This window comes from Habropoda laboriosa, unplaced genomic scaffold (assembly GCF_001263275.1).
Source record: "Habropoda laboriosa isolate 0110345459 unplaced genomic scaffold, ASM126327v1 scaffold291, whole genome shotgun sequence".
In the NCBI taxonomy this organism is placed as follows: Eukaryota; Metazoa; Arthropoda; class Insecta; order Hymenoptera; family Apidae; genus Habropoda; species Habropoda laboriosa.
In genome coordinates this window covers 1,113,097-1,132,938 of record NW_017100515.1, presented here as the reverse complement: position 1 = coordinate 1,132,938, position 19,842 = coordinate 1,113,097, and the positions used below count along the sequence as shown (strand labels likewise).

Below are 19,842 nucleotides of genomic sequence, written 5' to 3'. Positions count from 1 at the left end.
TGGGGAGGGAGGGGGAGGAGTCGCGGGGGCGATGTAGTTAGCTTCGAGTGTAACCTGTTGAGCCGTATTGATCCCGACGTTCTCTCCCCCGGCTGCCTGCTGCCCGCTCCCCTTCACCTTCGACGACATTGAGAGAGAAAGCGCGCTCCACGGATGTGACTCGAGTCGACTTCGCGAAGGGGCAGTAACCTTGCACGAGATGTCGCTCTCCATATATCCATCTTTCTTGTTCGCCCGTAATTACCGGCCGACTTACTCTCCTACCAGTTCGTTTTTTTTACGATTTTCTCTCAGGGAAGTGTAAATGGATGGGAGAATGCCTTTTTTCGAGCGGACATTTTTGAGGTTAGGGGATGGAAACTGTTAATGGGAGGACGATGTCAGGCTTTTGGGATGAGGATTTTAATAATGGTAGCAGAGGGGATGTGACACAGTCAATGTGAGAGGATCTTTTTGATTTTGAAATGGAAATATTTGGTAATGGTAGTATATTTTTCTTTTTTCTTTGCAAAAATATTTCAGGTTATCGTAGAATTCCACGCGACAAGAAACGGTAGGACACACATAAATGGGCATAAACGACGCAGAAAATACATCGTCTAATCGAGTGTGCCAATCTTTCCAATCAACGAGCAGCAAACGATCGCCACTTTACGACTGCTGCATAATTCTCCTCTAACGGAGGTAAAAATTAAATCGACGATAGTCAATTTTCCAGAGCGTGATTTCGTTACACGTTCCTTTTGTAATCACGATGATTTTATACTTCCATGCGTGCATACATTGTTCTTCGCGAGGGAAGAACTCTTTCCATACGAAAGGATAATTGTATCTTTGCTACATATCGTAAGTAGAAGAAAGAGAAGGAGAGACTTACCACACCACCGCCGGCGCTGTGAAGCAAGAGGCTTTTTCCAGGCGTCAAATTGGCCAGATCGAATAGGAGAATGTAAGCGACGGTGTAGTTCATCGTGATCGCCGCGGCATCGAGGTAGCTCATTCCAGCTGGTAGCGCGAAAACGGACGTGGCTGGCACGGAGACAAGCTCGGCCCACGCCTTGTGATCAGGAAGCGCGACCACTCGATCGCCCACCTGAAAATAAGTAGCCAAATGCTTCCTGTGCATCAACTCTATTACCACCACTTCTTTTTTATTATTACGATTTATATAAATACAGATTTATTTCATCTGTACCATGCATATAGTACATAATTTGGTACAGTTGGAAAATGTCGAGTTTAAAGTGGACTGAACAATTAATAAGTTAGAGGTTATGTTAAATATATTACTTTACTGTTAATTATAAACTGAAGAATTTATTTTTTTGTTCTGATTAATATATCAAACGAATACGTCTGCCCATTTCAGTTCGAATAATTTAATTCACGACATAACCTCGTAGTAACTTTTCGTCCACACGATATCGTCCCTTATCCCTCATCTCAAATAGAACGTAACAAGGATCGAGTCTCGATCCCCACAATTTCGATATAAGTCTCGAAACACCCTCGATTCACACCCTCTCGAAATCCAACCCCGTATAGCAAAGCTCCTAAACCGTTCCGATCTCTATCCCAAACTGTTTCAGATTACCAGAGAAAGAGGTAGAAGTACACCTAGTAATATATTTCACATATATACCTATATACACTCTCCAAACATGGATCATCAGCAATCTCCAAATGAGAACCCCTGCGACGCGGCAGATTATCCCATAAAGGAGTGAATAAATGAATAAAACCGACAGAAAGATCGAGAGAGAGAGAGAGAGAGAGAGAGAGAGGTAGAAAGAAGAGTACATCTCCACATATAAACGCAACAATGCTAAGAACTCGAGGAAACGAGATCCAGAGGGAAGGAAGATCTCAGTTAGGGCGCTGTTTCACCAGAGAGAAAGGAGCTCGAATATTCCATCTCGAAAACGTAGCATACAACACACACACAAACGCACTACCAAGCACATACCCGATATGCACACACATATTGGGCGGTCGTTTACACGTGCTACTCGGATATCTGACCCTAAAGCCTTAAACCTGGCCTCCTCCCTCCTCCTCCTTCTGCCCCCCTCGTGACCTCGAGGAGTTTCGCGAGTCGCGAAAATAGACCACCCTAAGAGATATAGCGCGGTAGGGGGAACAGCGAGAAGGCGGGGAGGAGGATCGAGTAGAAAGAGAGAAAGAGCCGTTTTCCTGCGGCGTCTACGAGTCACGGACTCGGAAAAGTACCGTGGAACTCCACCCTTGCGGAAAGATTAGTGGGTGAAAAATTCAAGGACGACGGTCGAACGCGGAACGACTATTTCGAGAACGAAGTTTCCTTCAGGCGATGTGCCGTATCGCCCTGAAAATGTTCACTGTCTGCGATGCAAAAACGAGATCGTACTCTCTCGTTTGACGATGAAGATGGGTTTTATGTGAAGGAAGGGTGGTTGAAGGTTAAGTCACTGTTTCTATGAATTTTTTTCTTTGCAATTCAAGCAGTGATTTTTTAGTCGATTTTAAAATATTTATTGTCTACTTTTTTTTTTCGGTAATTCGGGAAACAGAGTGATCGAAGACGATTTTTAACCATGGACTCATAAAGTGGTGAATAAATGTTTGCCTGGAATATAGTTTTATATAGGTCGATTTTGAACTATTGATGACAACAGGAACACTTTATTGGACTATCTTTGGGAGAGCCGTTGGTTTTACGAGCGCGGATGAAGTAGTAAAACTGGACCTATCAATTTGGTGCGGATAGCTATCAATTTTCCTTAGTCCGAAATCAATGTTTCAAAGAGTACGGTTATACATAGAACATTAGTTTCGTTTGTTTTCTCTTACCGTGCATGAATTAATAAAACAAACAAAAAAAAAAGAAATGAATATAACACATAATTATATAACTAAGTTACCTAACCTAACTAAATTCTCGTATGAACTTCGTTTTATATTTCTTCAATTTCTGCAACAAATCACCATAATCCACTTTTGCCAAAATATATTGCTTTTTTCTCCCCTGTGAAAAACGGTTAGCAACCACAACTGACACTGATACCACGCTACACGTAACCTTTTATAGAGAAACATGCTGCTGCTGTATTCGAAGCGGAAGGGGAGAGGAGCCTTGGCAAAGAGACGCGACTTGACAGGATAATAATGTCCGCTGGCTTGACATCGCTTTTCTCCCGTGGACGCAATATTTTCCACGGGGGGCAACACCACGATGTTGGCTACCTCTGGAAAATATTAGACGTTGGTCCCGCCTGAAGGCGTCCGTGGAAAAATCGATGAGAGTCGTGCTACCACAAAGGAACACAACTATCGGGGACCCTCGAGGATATTATGTTGCACGCGGGGAAAAAATAGAGTGCGCCCATCGTCTCTTAGCAATAATTTGCATTTATTATCGAGCGGCTCTTTACCCCCTCGTCCTATCTTCATGCATATTTTACGGGTTTGTTAGAAAAATGTACAGGGTATTCCATAAGAAACATAACAGTTATAAATAAACATGTTCTTAAATCGATTTTAAAATTTTTCTCCTTTTTTTTCTTTTAGGAGGAAGGATAATTTATGTGATAACATTGGAAAGATTTTATGGAACCTTCTAGCATCTTCGTTGACGTCAGTAAGCAAAAATTCTGAAGCATTGATGGTTAACACAGAATCTGTTCAATGGATAAGTGTGTTGGGTTTATACGAGGATGCCTCTTGACTTATAAAAATAGTAATGATATAAAAAAAAAGAACTGGGCTTTTAATCCAATGTCTAGAAAATTGTTTAGCAATAAAAGAATACATAATATCGCATGGACGTGGAAGTTTTCTTGAACCAACGCTGGTTCCGCTCGTTCGTTCACTTACTTTAAAGTTCTCTACGCCCTCGCCGACCTGCTCGATGTCACCTGCGCACTCGGATCCCATAATAAAAGGAGTTTTCGGCGGGGAATCGATAGCGCCCTGTCTGGCCATCAGATCTTGGAAATTCAGTCCACTGAAAGCAGACAAAAATATTCTTCGTGAATTTTACTGCTGCAAATAGACACTACAACACACCTGTTCACGTGTTACTCTACAAATGAATTCATTAAAAAATATGAACGGTACTCTTCGAATATTATATACAACCACTTTTATTAAAAACTGTCACACATTGTATCAAATAACCAACCAGGTTTTTGCACGCAATTCACAGAAACAACCGGTGCACAGGACATATGAACGCGGATACGATCGATAATAGGTTGCTGGTGTGACGTGCGTATTATTTTTTTTAATATTCGTGACAAACGAGTAAATTACCCAGCCACCTATTGGATTATTACACGTGCAGTAATTGCCGCTATAGCGCGAATAAAAATTGACACCGGTCGTCGAGTGAATGGATCACCACATCCTGTCTAAATACATTTAGTACATTTCACTATTATGTAGACAGTGTCACGTCTACGTATTCCTACACAACATAATATTACAGTTGCATATCGTGGGTAACTATAATTATGATTACAGCGAGCAGTGGATAATACACCACTTGGTCTGTGCTACTGTATTATCATACAATTATTATTACATTCATTATCAACCATTACTTCAATATACTTTCCTATAATTATAATAATATATAGGAAGGTAACTATACTTTCACTGTATAACTACTATACATTCGTTATACGACTATCGTGTCCTTGCTATACAATTACTACAATCTCACTATGGGGTTACCGTGCTCATTCCACGGTTACTATATGTACTCACCAGGTAACTGTATTCTCGCTATACGACTATTATGACCTTGCTATACAACTACTACACTCTCAACTGTACGGTTACAGTGCTCACTGTACGACCTATACATTCGGTATTCAACTATTATGCTCTCCTTATACAATTACTATAGTCTTAACTATAAAGTTACTGTGCTCATTGTACGACTACTATGTCCTCACTAATAACAACTGTATTCTAGCTACACAACTACTATACTCTGTCCATCAACCACCCGATTACGTCCCCATACTAGCCATATCAACTATGATAGATGTTACTCGGACTGCAACTTATATCTATTCGAACAGAGCAACTATAATAAGCCACTATACTATCCAAGAGGTCATCACATTACGAAGTAACGACCACTTCTACCGTTTGCCGTGGCGTGCGTACGTTTCTCCTGTGTAATAACATCGAAAAGGCGGGCGGCAAATCGATGCCGATGAAATATTCGTGGGTCGCGGGGCATTGCGCGCCGCTTTTCCAGGAAGCAGCGTAAATGCCGGCGTCGAGGTCTTCGATAATATGGCGTGGTGGTGGTGTTTCACGGTCCCCGACGGCCAGGCGAGAGAGGCACCAGTCGCGCATTGCGTGCGACGCCAGGCGTCGGCGGTCTAGGCGTCGTGGCGCCTCCACGTTACCCTCCCGTCTGTCGTGGCGCGGCAGTTAGGGTAGCGAATACTCCCAAGGTAACCACCACCGCCGCTGCCGTCGCCGCGCAGCGTGGCACACGTGTATTTAGACGAGGCGAAACCAAGTCGCGTGGACCCGTGTGGTGGCAGACACGCCTCGGAAACGTTCTATTTCAGCCCCCTTTTCTCGAACCTGTGTGCATACACGCGAGAGAACACACACGCACGATGAGACGGTACGCCTCACGTGCGTGCATTCACGCATGACCCTTCTTTTTCTTCTTCTTCTCCTCCTCCACCTTCCCAGGCGCCTATCACTCCACTCTCTGCGAGCCCGGAACTGAAAATATCTATCCCCCTCGAATATGGCTATGTTTGTCCTTTTACGAGCTCAGAAGGCAAAAGGAATCCGTGGATCAGCTCTGGGCCTGTGTGCATCAGTTACTTATTCGAAATCGAATCTTTGATTCATAGTAATGAATACAGTATGAAACATGTAAAATAATAATTCACGGAAAGGTAACAATTATTGTATTATTATAAGTGGTAATTTTGAAAAAGTGAATTTGCCAAGATAATGTTGTATATTGAAATGTTTAATTAGCAAGGGGGTCCATCCTTTTAAGGTTAATATTTGAAGCGACCGCCGTCTCCAGGTAGACTGACCTGACAAACGCAGGTGACCTTGGCCTCGCAAAAGTCCAAAATTAGAAATGGCACTTAGTAACGCGGGAAGAGAGATAGGAGGTGATGTACAGAAAAAGGAGAGGAAGTCCCCCGAATCTATTGTACAGTTGTCTCGAACGGAAATGGAATAATGTAATTGCCTCTACCCCTCACGACTATCAGCGGGGAATTATTCAGTTCCCTACAAGTACTAGACAACTTTAATTGCGTTCCTATTTCGCTTATACTGTTTTCACACAGTATTAACCATCGCTACTGTGATGTTCCGAAAATGATGATTTACTGAAATTTTCATGGAACGAGTGAATCATCGTTCATGAAATTCCTGCGCTTGAATGCACAAGGGAAGCTAGTAGAACCGCTCGAAAACATTAAACTCACGTTACTTCTTTCATCGAGCTAAACAACCGCTCTCCTGTGCCTTCCATTTTCCGCTTTCTGCGATACGATTATTCCAGGAACGCAAAGGAACGTCTCTCGTTACGCGCGAACAGCATTTCAGTCGGTTTCTTCAAGCGCATTTTTACACGAGACCTATCGCGAAATTTTATCGCTGACACACGATAGTGTCACGGAACGCGTAATTTCCCGGGAATAATCGGTTCGATGAATCATTACGCTTGAGAGAACATCGAGTAAATATTAATAACAGAGACCGAGTAATTATGATTATTCTTAATATTTGAATGTCGCAATTAAGAGATATGAATTTTAAATTCGTCTTTTAATAGTGAGTCATGAAACACGTGGTAGTATGCTATTGCAATTCATGGAGAATGATTGATCCACCGATCAGAAAACTGGAACTGGCAAACCGCAAAACCACAAATTGCAACGTAGTACACTGTGCCCTTGAAACCGGCAGCCAGATCACGTAGCGAGACGTTTTTCTGCTTCGTAGTAAATAACGAATCTATCGCTCAACTTATCGAACCTGACTGTTAAGCAAGTCGTAAATCACGTACCAGCACTTGGAAAGTGCTCAGTTGTTGCACTTGGAAACCGGTAACACGCGATACTACGTGTCATAACAATGTAGATGTAGTTCACGAACGATAACTGCAAATCTAGTATTACCCAGAACATTTCTTTCTTATTACATCGAAGAACTTTAAAAATAGATTATTGCAATTCGTACACGACGAAATCGGGTTTAATTAGCTTTCCAAGAATTCTATTAACTTCCCCGACGTCTGCCTCGTTAACAAAAAAGAAAAAAAAAAAACATTCTTTCTGTTTGCAGAAGATCGATCGAAGCAACGCGCATTATTCCCGTGTCATTTACCAGGCGTCTCGCAGCCATAATGAAAGCGGAGTTCTCAATGGAAGCGGATTGAACGCAACGAATTAACGGTGAAACGCAATAATTCCACGGTCGTTGGATTTATCGACAGTCTAGCCGGAGAAAATGGCAATCCGCGCGAGTTACGTTTCACTTCGACGCGGATTTAATAGGTTTCATGAAAATACAAGCATTCTCTCAATTCACAACTGTACATTCCATTGATACACATTGGAAACAGATCAATAATCTGTAAACAAATCATAATTTCATATTTTTTACTTAAATCTTTATTTAATCTTTATTAAATCTTTACTTTAAATCATTAAACACATAACCACGTTAAGATAGACAGGATTCTTTTCGTTTGTCAACACTGTTGTTTCTATGTCAACGGAACGATACAAGTAGATCCTTAACCTCACATACGGGGTAATGTGACACACCATGGGCAAATATTCTGTTCAGAAAAGCAAACATGGCGGACCTACTAACGCCTCAACGGTTAAAAACGAACATATGTAAACAGTCATCTCTACCGTCTTATTTCACGGTGAAATTCAGCCACTCGATATTAGAAAGCCAATGAGGAAGAGATAAAGAAGATCGTACACGAAAATCAAGTCGTCTGAAAAGAATACGAAAATGGTCTACAGGGTGGCGCTCGCTTCAGTATAATGGAAATCCAGCTTAACACCCTTAGACTCGTCCCGCCATTATTGCAGGCAACCGGAAAAGTTGTGTGTGATTCAAAGCTGATCGCGTGACACGAAACATTTTCATTCACCGAAAGACGCTTAATCGGTCATTACATTCGCCATGATTTATCGTTTGATGTTTCCAATCGTTCAACGATTCGAAACATGCTCACTAAAAGCTTATTGAAATATATATAGCACGAGCAAATTGTAATTTCAATCACCCTCCCTTTCGTAACTGTTTTCTGCGTTAATGTGCATGAATGTGTTTGGATATTTTAGCAAATATTTAAGTGATTGCCATAGATATATATAGTAGTACAATTGTGACACGGTGTGCTGCCCAGTGAAACGATTTCATGAAAGTTATAAAATTTCGCGATCGAACGGTTCGTGGAGGGAACCGTTTCCCTCCGCGCGTTGCGCAACGAGGATTAGTTTACTTTTCTTCGCCGTTTGTTACAGTCGCACACACCTTCTGGAGCGTGACGCAAATCGCATACCGGAATCTGGTGAGACTCGAATTCAGCGTTAAGTCGAACAAACGCTAAGCACCGAAATGTGCCGGTTACCGGTTCACTTCGATACCGAGGGTATTCGGAATCTTTGCTTGTTGCACGTTCTAATTAAAGAAACTCGTGTTCAGTGAACTCGTGCGTTAACGCTTTCGAATCATGTTTTCAGCAGTTTTACATTCCGTAGAAATTCACATCATAATCATATTACTATTCAAGTATTAAAATCAAATTTTTTAATCGATCTTTTCGTATAATTTTTTTTATTTTAACATTGAGTAACTAATTCGTTACATCGTGACATTACGATCGAATATGAAACGCGTTTCCAACGAAGGGCAAAAGGGAAAAGGTTCCTAATGTTACGGGACCTCAACGTGAGGCTCGGTTCGCGATCGCTTAATTCCTTTAAATTGCATGGAATTGAGGGGAATAATTTTCTCCATTCTTGGCACCGACCAATTGTACGGGACGAGGAACGGCGACCATCGTGGACGACGACATGCAACGACGCACCCCAGGGTCACGCACACCATGTGCGCGAATAAAAGGAGATAGCCATAGTACAGGGGAAGGGGAAGACTGCGGGACGAAGGGGCAGAGAAAGCGAAAGGGACCAACGGAGCGAGAGAGACAGAAACGAAGGGGAGCGAAGTAGTAAAACGAAGTAAAAAGATGAGACGAAGAAATTAAAGTAAAGAGAAAGAAGGCGAAACTGTAATAGAAGTTGAAGCTTTAAAAATATAATTTTTTTTGCATTTTTCAAATACTTCACTAACTTCTTAGTGATTCAAAGAAATAACTGATATCATGGAATACAGATTCGATAGTTTCTTATTTATTCGAACATGTAACTGAATCATTATACGATATTATTCCTACAATCGAAAACTCGAACATATTCGACTCGAATTTCGAGCAATCAAATGCTCGAAGCGCCGCAGCAGTCCCTACATGAACCAGAGCGTGAGAGAGCGGACCAAGCCGGGAGGAAGCGCGCGTAAGTATGCGTGAAGGGACAAGCATAAAAGGAAAGGGAGAAGATATAAAAGAATGAGTAGGATGAAGAGCGTGAGAGAGTTAAGTATGTGGTGAAGAAGAACCGACCAGCATAGACGATCGTGTGTGAAAGAAGCACAGAAAGAAAAAGAAAGAGAAGAGAAAAAGGGAGAAAAGAAACTCGACGCGTTTAGAAGCAGTGTCGCCCAGTCGTTTCAATTGCTATTACGCGTTGTTACGTGATAGATGGCAGTCGGATAGGTGTAACAGCCTGCGGGAGGAGTGTGGCCGTTCGATCGATCGACAGAGAAGACATCGAGGCGCCTGCGAAACCATAACCTCCCTGCGAAATCGCATGCACGAATCTCGCGTAACACGATATACACGTACATATATACTACATATATAGCAAGGTGGCGTTGATTGAGCCCGTGGCGAAAGCGTAGCCCGGTTGTCTGGCGACGCTCGTTGCGGCAATTCTTACGTATCATTGGAGAAAAATGTGTGTGCATGTCGGTTTTCACAGAAGCCCCAGCGACAACATTGTGGCACCCGACGGGAATTAAAAACCGTGCTCGAATCGATTCGACGCGTACCCTATCCACCGTCTTCTAATTTCTTTTCGACGACCAACCATTTATCTTACGCGCATTCATCTCGTCACGCGTTCTCTATAAATAAAAGGCTGTCGCGTATTGTGGTACTTCTTGTACGCCATTCGGAATAATTAGAGAACCTTGGAGTAATGACGCCATTACCATCAATTGTTAGGTATCGATATGTTACCGATATAGTTCATACTTGTCGGTAATGTTGTAATGTCATAGAAGATATTGGAAATAATCATCTGACTATTCTTAAATTTTTGATATCATATTGTTATATAATTGAATTACACGAACTACTTGTTACAATATTGATAACCTTTGTTTATTAATACTTATTGATAACCCTTATTACGCGAATGTAATTGTTTTTCTCTTAACTGAATCTAGAGTAGAATGATAACAATTCAAAGAACCATTTTGTCTTCAATTCGAAATACCAGAGATTCCCACATTCTTTCTAACACTTTCCATTAAATTAAAAGCGACGCCACTATGGCGTTTTCTCATTCTTAGGTCATCACCGTGGGACTTATGGTCAAGACAATGTTAACTCGCGGCAATTAATATGCTTCTAAGTAGAAACGCGTTACCGCCAATTATTGTCCATAAGACTTTCATAGAACTTGTCGAAGTAGAAGGCAAAAATTATAACGGTAATATTATACTCTCGTAAACAAAACATCAGAGGTCAAAAGACGACCCATCATGTTGCTTCTATCGAAAGAAATACATGAAAACGGTTAAATTTAACGATTCAACTATTTTTATGTAGAATTGTTGGAAACTTCAAATTCGTAAATTCTTAACGACATGCTATTTGATCTGGAATAAGATATTGCTGGTCGCGTGGCGTGCGCCAGACTTAATGGGGTTTGCACGGCGTCGCATAAGTAGTACGATTATTAGTACAAAAGGTCATATTTCACGACTGGAACACACGCACGTTAGTCGCAGAACTGGCCAAGACGAGCTTCAAGCCAAGTGAAGCGTATATCAGACAACTTCGTGACGTACGAGACGTCCGCGATTTGTTTACGAGTCGCTCTCCAATCGGCACTCTTTGTTTTCGTTCTGTGTCGAGTACAGATTGAGGCACTATTCTTGACCAGTGTATCGATTATTAAACTGCGACGAAACGGATAGAGAATTATAATCTACCAACGGAGAGCGAAAAATAAGAACAACAACGACAGCGTGCATTCTTCTAGAAAATTCTTCGAACGTATCTAGGAAAACAATCTTGCAATATCGAATAAATTTTTTCCTAACCACTCTAAACAGACAAAGAATGCACATGTTTCTCTAATAAAAGAAAAAATTTACACTCAACAACAATCGTGAAAGGAAAAGGGATTTTCAAAGCTTGATCGTCTTATGCGATATCGTCGTTTCATGAAGGTCACCCCGCAGCGAGACAGAAAGAATGGAAAAACACGAGGTAAAAAGACGAGCAGAGAAAACGTACGAGCAGAGGCAATAATTATTTTGCACGATAGATGACCCCGCCGTCACCGCAGAGTTATCAATTGTTTTCAAACGGGGCGAGAATGTCGATACAGCAGCTCTTTGTTACTTTTTATCAGCTTCGATGCGACCGTCACACTTTTACTAGCGCGCGGTTATGGATCTGCGCGCGCGAGTCCAGACGAATTGCTGCTTCGGACAGGGTGTAGCACGACGCGAGCCTCCCTAGCTTTTTCTATTCGTAAGGCATTGACCTCGATGAATTCTAAAAAACTCGCGATAACTTGTACCACATTTCTGAAAGGAATTAATTGTTACTGCGATAAGACGAACGGAAGATAAATTAAACTTAATAAGAAGATTTTAGAAGCTATATATATACACAACTGTCAGTCATGTTTTCGAATAAAAATATTCTAACTACAATGAAAAAAAATTCTTACTTCGCAGTGTTAATGATAAGAAATTTTTTGTACAATTTTTGAAACTATCCTTTCTTGGACGATTTCCATGGGTGGCGGGGGGGCTTTCCATATTTGTCATCAGGGGGATATCAATTCCCACAAGTTCCTGTCTAACCATCGATTCCTTCAAATAGATCAATCCTGTCCACAAATGGAACCCACGTATGGTTTGTGTCCCCCTCTATATGCCAATGTGCATTTGTATTGGGCCCCGCAGTATCACTGCTGACGTGTATATACCATTGCCAGACATCGAGGGAGGGCTAATTTACTCCCAGGAGCAGCTTGGGCACAGGACTGAAATAGATCCTTCATCCTAACACCGGAATGTGTCCACACTTCGAAAGGACGGATCTGTGTGTTACACAGGAAGTCAGGACACAAAATTTACTCTCCCCTGCTTCCTTTTTCATTTATACCATTTCCGTGACCTCCCACCAACTGCTAAGTATAATATATTTCTTCGAATTTCGAATCTCTTGTGTGATTAACCGATATTAGATTTATCCGTTCAACTGATCCGTGTATGTGGTGACTATTTTTGAGAACGCACCTAAGTAGCTTAACTGATTAGAGTAGTCGACTGACAAACAAACAATATTCTTATCGAATTCCAATCTGGTAATTCGATAAACCATTTTCGTTTCTTCGTACCAGTTTTCAGAAGTGAAATTCTTCCATAGGTATTTCACAATTTGTTTTTAAGATTAGTTTAAATTTTTGGCAATCAATTCGAAGTTGGTCATGTAGTTGATTGTACCGTGGACGGCAGTCATTTTCGGATATTGAGGTTAGGGAGAAAGAATTCGTCAATGACCTGAATAGCCCAATTGATTAGAGTAGTCCACCGGCAAACGAAATATCCGGGTTTAAATCCGGGGGTTAGGTAATTTGACGTACTGAATATTTTCGTCTCTAATCAACTGGATATACGTTGCAAAATTAAAAAATTATTTTCAACATATGCAAGCTATGTAATTTCTACTTAAGTTAGGAATGAAATTGAGAAAAATGAAAGTTCGATGAACCGTCTTTCCGAGGTATGAATATGCTGCTTCTTCTAGCAACTTAATTACAAGCAAGTGTACAACATTGTATTAATACTAATACGTTAACATATGGTAATACGTATTACTACTAATATCTATAGGATGGAAATATACTCTGACGTCTAATGAGGCACAGAGAGCGTGTGAACAAATTATGTCGATACAGTACGCGTCCAGATTAAGTGGACAACGAATGGACATGATCCATCAACGATGGAAGATCACGCGTAAAGGTAAAAGCGGAAATCATGTCATGTAACTCATCCGTGAACACGCTACGTTGCGTCTAATTACACGGGACACTTACTTCTCTGTGACCGTGAACACGGAGAAATATTCCCGGTCAATGTCGAAAATTAATAAACCCATTAAACGTCGCCACGATTAAATGTGACATATCATTCGTACGAATAATAAAAAGTAGAAAATAATAAATTTCTTCGCTTCGAAAAATATTTTCGACGATCATAATCTATTAGAGCACCCGGTACATGACCAGATGTAGGAACGAAGAAGAATTGAAACGGTAAGAACAGCTGCGGGTCCAAACGCGAGCTGTTATTGTTTTTGTGAGTCATGAGTGGCAATAGCGGAATGTCAACAGAAGCGTCGCCTCTGTTTGACTGCAAACCATTTTACGTTGTACTTTCCGGAACAACTGTGCTTGGCAGCCTTTAAGACGTGCGATTATATTCCGCCGTAATATTAACGATCCGCTTTTATAGACGTTGGGGAGAATTATTCCGTGAAATGAAAATCTCTGTTGAGAAAGGGAGTTTTATTGACAGAAAGTATAACGCTTCGTTAACACGACCTTCTAGCAATGATGTAGCCTGTTGTCTAAAGGAATTTAAATGTAATTCTATATTTAATTCTAACCAATAATACCGCATTATTGTTTAATTTTTGTTAAACGGGCATTTTCAAATTTGAATTTTGGCGATCATTTTCAAATTTGAATTCTAACGTGTATACTTTAGGGTTAAAACCAATATCTGACTAAAGGAGAATTTGCTGAATCTCCAAGTCCAGCCTGAAGGGTGGGGTTCTCGACTATCGTGGGGGAAGGGGGTCTGGTGTTCCATGAATTTCGTGCGCATGCATGTACATCGGTGTGCGTGTGCCTGCGTATGGAAGGGGGTGTAGAAAATACGGGTGTGGTTCGATCAATACGGACATCCCATGGATCTATCGGTGCGTGTACCATCACACAGGTATACAATGTACGTTGTCGAGGTGAATCACCTGAAATTGTGACTGTCTATAAAAGTTACTCGAGTTTAAAATTCTACTTTTAAACTTTATATTGTTCTTTACTTAAATTGTATTTAAAAAAAAAAAAAAACATTGAACTATTATTCTTTCTTCGTATTCTTTAATATAATAATCGTGATTTAATGTAAAGAAAATTTAAAGGTGATGAAAAGATACGATTCAATTTTCAATGATTTCAAAAATTATCAACGACTTTATCGCAAAGAAAGAAAAGCGGCGGAACAGATGTTCACCGGGAGTTATTTTTACACCCAAACCCATAGGATGCCCCCATGTGGGTTTCATGCAGAAAAATCGCCAATGAAATCCATTGGAAATGAGGCTTGCCCCGAGAAGAGATTACGGTGTATTGACTGTTGAATGGTATCCGTTCAGTTTCCCATAGCCGTGATATTAAGACCTCGTTAACGTGATAAACCCGGCTAGTCAGATATAATGGCGTCTTTCATTAAACACGCTGAAAGGTTGCCTGGTAAACTTGGTGCACAAATACCGAATATATCCCGACAATCTACCGTCGTGTAATCCAGTCTGCGTTTTGTTTTGCGTATTGTACGATGTAAAGTGAGTTATGCTTGCGGTAACTTCAGATATTGCCTCTGAACAACGGAACCGAGTGTTGTGAAGTACTTAAGTGTATTAAGGTGAGTATTCATCGATGTAACTGTTATTCTGTACATTATACATATATCATATAAATGATTTTTTTTCTTTTTTCTTTATATACGTAGAAAAACTAAAGTCCCCTAAAATCTATATTTTTCTTTCAACATTCTATCCAATAAAAAATTTTCATCTATTATCGTTCATCGAATACACACCATTACTCGTACTCGTTTTCCCCTTGTTTATTCTTGTAAATTATTACACGACGATATTTCACAAGAACGTTCTCCCGAAGAACAAACCTTCTAATGTACTTTTCGAGCAGTCCACCACACGATACCCAGCAGGAGAAATGGCGGGAACACACCACACGACGGGAACACGGAATTGAGAAGGTCGAGTAGCGTTTACTCAACTGGTATTCAAATATTAGATCGGTAAATATTGGATAATTCCAGGTCATTGTAATTTATTGTAACACAGTAACCCCCTCCCAAATGTACATAACCTAACTTTTTATCACAGGCATACACATTTTTCGTAATTATCATGCGTAGTAAACATTCGTTCAAATAATACATACTTATTTTGCATATACTATTTAACGGTTACAACGTTCGATTCGATGGTTTTCATCGTTTAATTAACGTTCACACCGGACCTAGGCTTCCGATAGACCACCGTCGCAGAGGAAATCGATCCGAAAGCACAGCACGCTCGGTAAATCAGTTTGAAATCGCGCTTGCTCGCTCTCACGAGTGGATTACAATAAGAGGATTAGATCGTGTAGTTTCCCCGTATATAAATCTATTGTTTAAAGTTTGCCACGCGACGCGAGTGCCTTATGAATCACTATCGCACTTTGTCTGTGCAATCGAACCTCTCGAAATCGTTCTTCCTTTGCCGGGAAAAAACTAAACAACGTAGAACAAAATTTAGACCATCAGAACACATTCCTCGATGAAAAAATAGTAATTACTGAAAATATTCTTTTAATTTCTAAAGTAAAATTTTTGGAATCCCATCTGACATTTTTCTTTACTTCTCCATCGCAAGAGAAAATTCCTCGATACCCTTAAAATCAAAACGTTGACTCTCGTGTTATATTCTAATCTAACTTAACCTAACCTAACCCTCTGCACCTCGTTTCGATCGAAAACGTAATGAAAAAGGAAGAGAGAATGAACAATATTAATCTCCAGAGTACGCATCATCGTCAAGAAGTAATAGCTTGTACATTTCCGTCGTGTCAAACAGTCATATTCGATAAACGCTTATGTAACACGATCGAGATACACAAAGTATGTATGGCCGTTGCCTGAATCATACGCTTCACTTGTGACACATAACCTGGCCGGAACATACCGCGGCGTGCGTGCTCACGGTTACAACGTGGAAAATTGCATCTTAGAAAAGCACGCAGATGAATTATCGTGTTATACCAATTCACTGTCCAGCGATGTTCCGCGCGTGCACGCTAAAAAACGAGCCACCCCTCTCTCACCACGGCCGACGTTTTCAGCGGGTAAAACGGACGAGCAGAGTCGCCAACTATCGAACGAAAGCGAGAAAAAGTTACGCGCGGAAAGATACACCAGTTCGTACAGCGCCCTACACTCTGACCAAATTTATAGCGTCGTTTATTAGTCGCGGTTGTGCGTATAATGCAAAACACAACAATATTTCCCTTTATCTATATCTATGTTCACAATTCTGCTTTCTTTTTTTAAATTATCAAACCGTGTTTAATGTATTTTGGAAAAGTTAAATACCGTTGATGAAGTGACATGACATGGTTAATATGAATAATACGTGTAACGACGTGAGCGAAGATCATAGAGAAATTTTTAACGATTGAAAAAATATTTTCTAAAGATTCACAATTTGATATAAAAAAAAAAGGTATCGTACGAATCTACACAAGTGATGAAAAATTAACTTGGTTGAAATTTCGATCAATTCGCTAAAACTTTCGCTGGCGTAACAATGTACAACAGTAGTCAAGGTAAAATCCGTTTTTATCGCGATTCACAACAGGGAGAAATTGTCGATGGAGTAATACTTACAATTAGAAAGCGCAATGAGGAGAAAAAAAAAACCGAGAAAAGAAAAATAGAAACGAAACGGCGACCGATAAAAGTTTCTTTTCGCCACGTTATCGATTCCTCGAAACGCAAATTCCAACCGTCGGTTAGTTTCACGTGAAACGCGCATTTGAATAATAGAACTTTCGGAAAAAAAGAAAAAGAAAGAACCACAATTATAATTGGTTACAATTATGAGTGAAATCTAATACGACGTTAATAATGATTTTTTTTTATTGCAATTTAGGTTTTCATTTCTGCAACCACTCTTAAAATTAGAATTATTCTCGATCAAAATGTGATTGTATTCTGTGGAAATGCCGCGTGTATGCGTCACAGGTATTCGTAGTGTACGTTTATACGTGTAGAGGGGTGAGTATCCTTGGGAGTGGACGATGTATTGTGAGAACGTAGTTCAGGAAAAGGAATTTTAGGAAATGTAGAGAATAGAGAGTATTCAACCCAAGTCTGCATTGAATAAACTTCAAGGGAATAAAAGTTTTACCTTATACAAAGAATAAAGTTACTAAATAGGAAGTCACTAGATCGGAAATAACGTCGTCGTAAAATTAACTAGAGACAGTTACAACGCTATCGTGTTGTCATTATAAATCTGATAAACTGCCAATCGATCGTTGTCATCTGGCGACTTTATGGCGATGAGTCACGTCTGTAAGTGATCTCGATACCATAATTTCTCATGTTTCATTGCTTTTTATCTGCCGACAATCTTACGTATACACTTTTGCTATATTCTTCTGGCCTACAATTTATAGGAAGAAAGATCGTAAAACTTTATCAAGCTTGATTCGGGGAACCTCTTCCCTCCCCTATCGATTATTTTACAGTTTTATATCGAGTGACGCACATAAAATCAACATCAAACGCAAAATAGTTTTATAATTTTATAATTTACTGTAGGTTTGAGTTGCATTTGATATGGTAAACTCATATGCGCATGCGCGACAGCAGTGAATAGTTACCAGCATGATATGCGAAAACACAACTTGAAAACTGTATTTTGCATTCGAAGCTGGTTTTATATGTGTCCCTTTAGTTATATATCGCTCCATTAGTTCTGTCTTTTAATTTCATAAACCCCTCCCTGCCTTCTAAATTCTTTCTTGTACTTTAAATAAAAAAGGAAAAGAAAAAAGAACGGAAAAAAAAGAAAACTGTTCATTTTCTCTCGAGAAGGGTACCCTGTGTCTACTTTTTACTCTTCCCGCATCTGATGAACCACTTATAAACCAGGCCTGCTTCCGGTTTCAACGGACCGTCTTTGAGAATATGTAGAAAAACTCGAAACGTGGAAAAAATAAGTGGAGGTGATTTAAATTATTTAAAATTAATGTAACTAAACTGATTTTTCTCCATCATTTATTTTATTTCAATTTTCGATCCTAAATATATTTTCTTCAGTTTTTCCATCTACTCTCAAAATTTACTTTTTAAAATTAAAAAACAAAAATGTATGCATAAATAAACCTATCATGTAATTTGTTATACTACTTCGTTAGTGCTGTTAGTTTCATACTAACAGCTTATAACATATCTCTAAATATTGACTGATACTTAATCCTATCAGTGTTTACATGTACTTTATAAATCTCATTTCTCCAAGTATCATACGTAACAAACCATCATCCGTTATATTGCAACAAATAGTCTGCTTCAATTCTTTTGATCGGTTTCCAGTCAGTTAACAATCATTAGCGCTTGCGGAGATTGGAAATTTTCAAATGAGTGCTGAACTTCTCTGGTGTTGTCTCAACCACCTATACTTACGCATCCCGTCGGAGCGAGCGTTTCTCCGTGCAGGCGTGCCAACATGATGAACGCTTCGACCTCTCAGCATTTCATCCCCCTTTAAATTTCTTTTTCAACAAATAAAATCTTTCAGGCACGTTTAAGAGCGAAAATTTTTTCAAATTATTATTGATTAATATCTCGAACAAAAATACTGTACCACTTCCATTACAAAAAAAAAGAAGATTTTACATTACAAACAAGAACCATGTGAAACATGACACATCATGCTTCATTCTCAAATTTTTCTTATCATTCTAAAAATGTTACTCTATTAGCTTAAGTATCATTCTCGCTCCTTCCAATTCTCTAACAGGAAGCACATTTATTCATCAACGAATAAAAACAATCAAAATCCGCCTATCCGACCATACTCATCGACAAACATTTCCTAAGGACAACTGAATTACCCAGAGTGCCCCGGATTCTCTCTCTCTCTCTCTCTCTCTCTCTCGCGCTCTCTCTCTCTCTCTCTACCAGCGAGAAACACTTCTCTGGGCGCGTCGTGCGCACACGCAGGGGTGCCAGCAGCAGCAGAAGCAGCGTGTAACGAACGTCTGTAGTCGTGCAGACAAATTCATTCGAGCCAGCATTGGCAGCGTGATATCTTTCTATGGGGGCTATTTTCTCATCAATCCCAATCGCTTTTATGAAACGTGACTCACGCGTGAAAAGGTCCGCACGCCTTTGGCGAATCCGATTCTCCCCCTATATACTCTATCCTTCGTCGCTCTTTCTCACTCTGTCTCAAGCTTCATAGCACGGTCACTTCGAGAAGAGAAAAAAAAAAAGAGATTTGTTCAGACTAGAGCTGTCTACAAACAGAGGAAAGAAAAAGAACCCTGTATACCTATAGGGCGGCTTTTTTTCACACAAGTGAATTCTAGAATGCTAACCTTCAACGGTTTA

At 40.1% G+C, this 19,842-nt stretch overlaps 1 protein-coding gene across 1 annotated transcript in view; it reads right to left on the bottom strand.

Moving 5' to 3' along the window:
- The window catches only part of LOC108576388 (synaptic vesicle membrane protein VAT-1 homolog-like), a 27,646-nt gene that overhangs the window by 4,822 nt on the left and 2,982 nt on the right, over nt 1-19,842 (bottom strand). Inside the window, exons 2-3 of the mRNA XM_017939363.1 lie at nt 3,853-3,982; nt 878-1,093 (exon numbers count right to left, since the gene is read on the bottom strand). Of these exons, the coding sequence (XP_017794852.1) occupies nt 878-1,093; nt 3,853-3,982 (346 nt within the window). The remainder of the gene's footprint in view (nt 1-877; nt 1,094-3,852; nt 3,983-19,842) is intronic.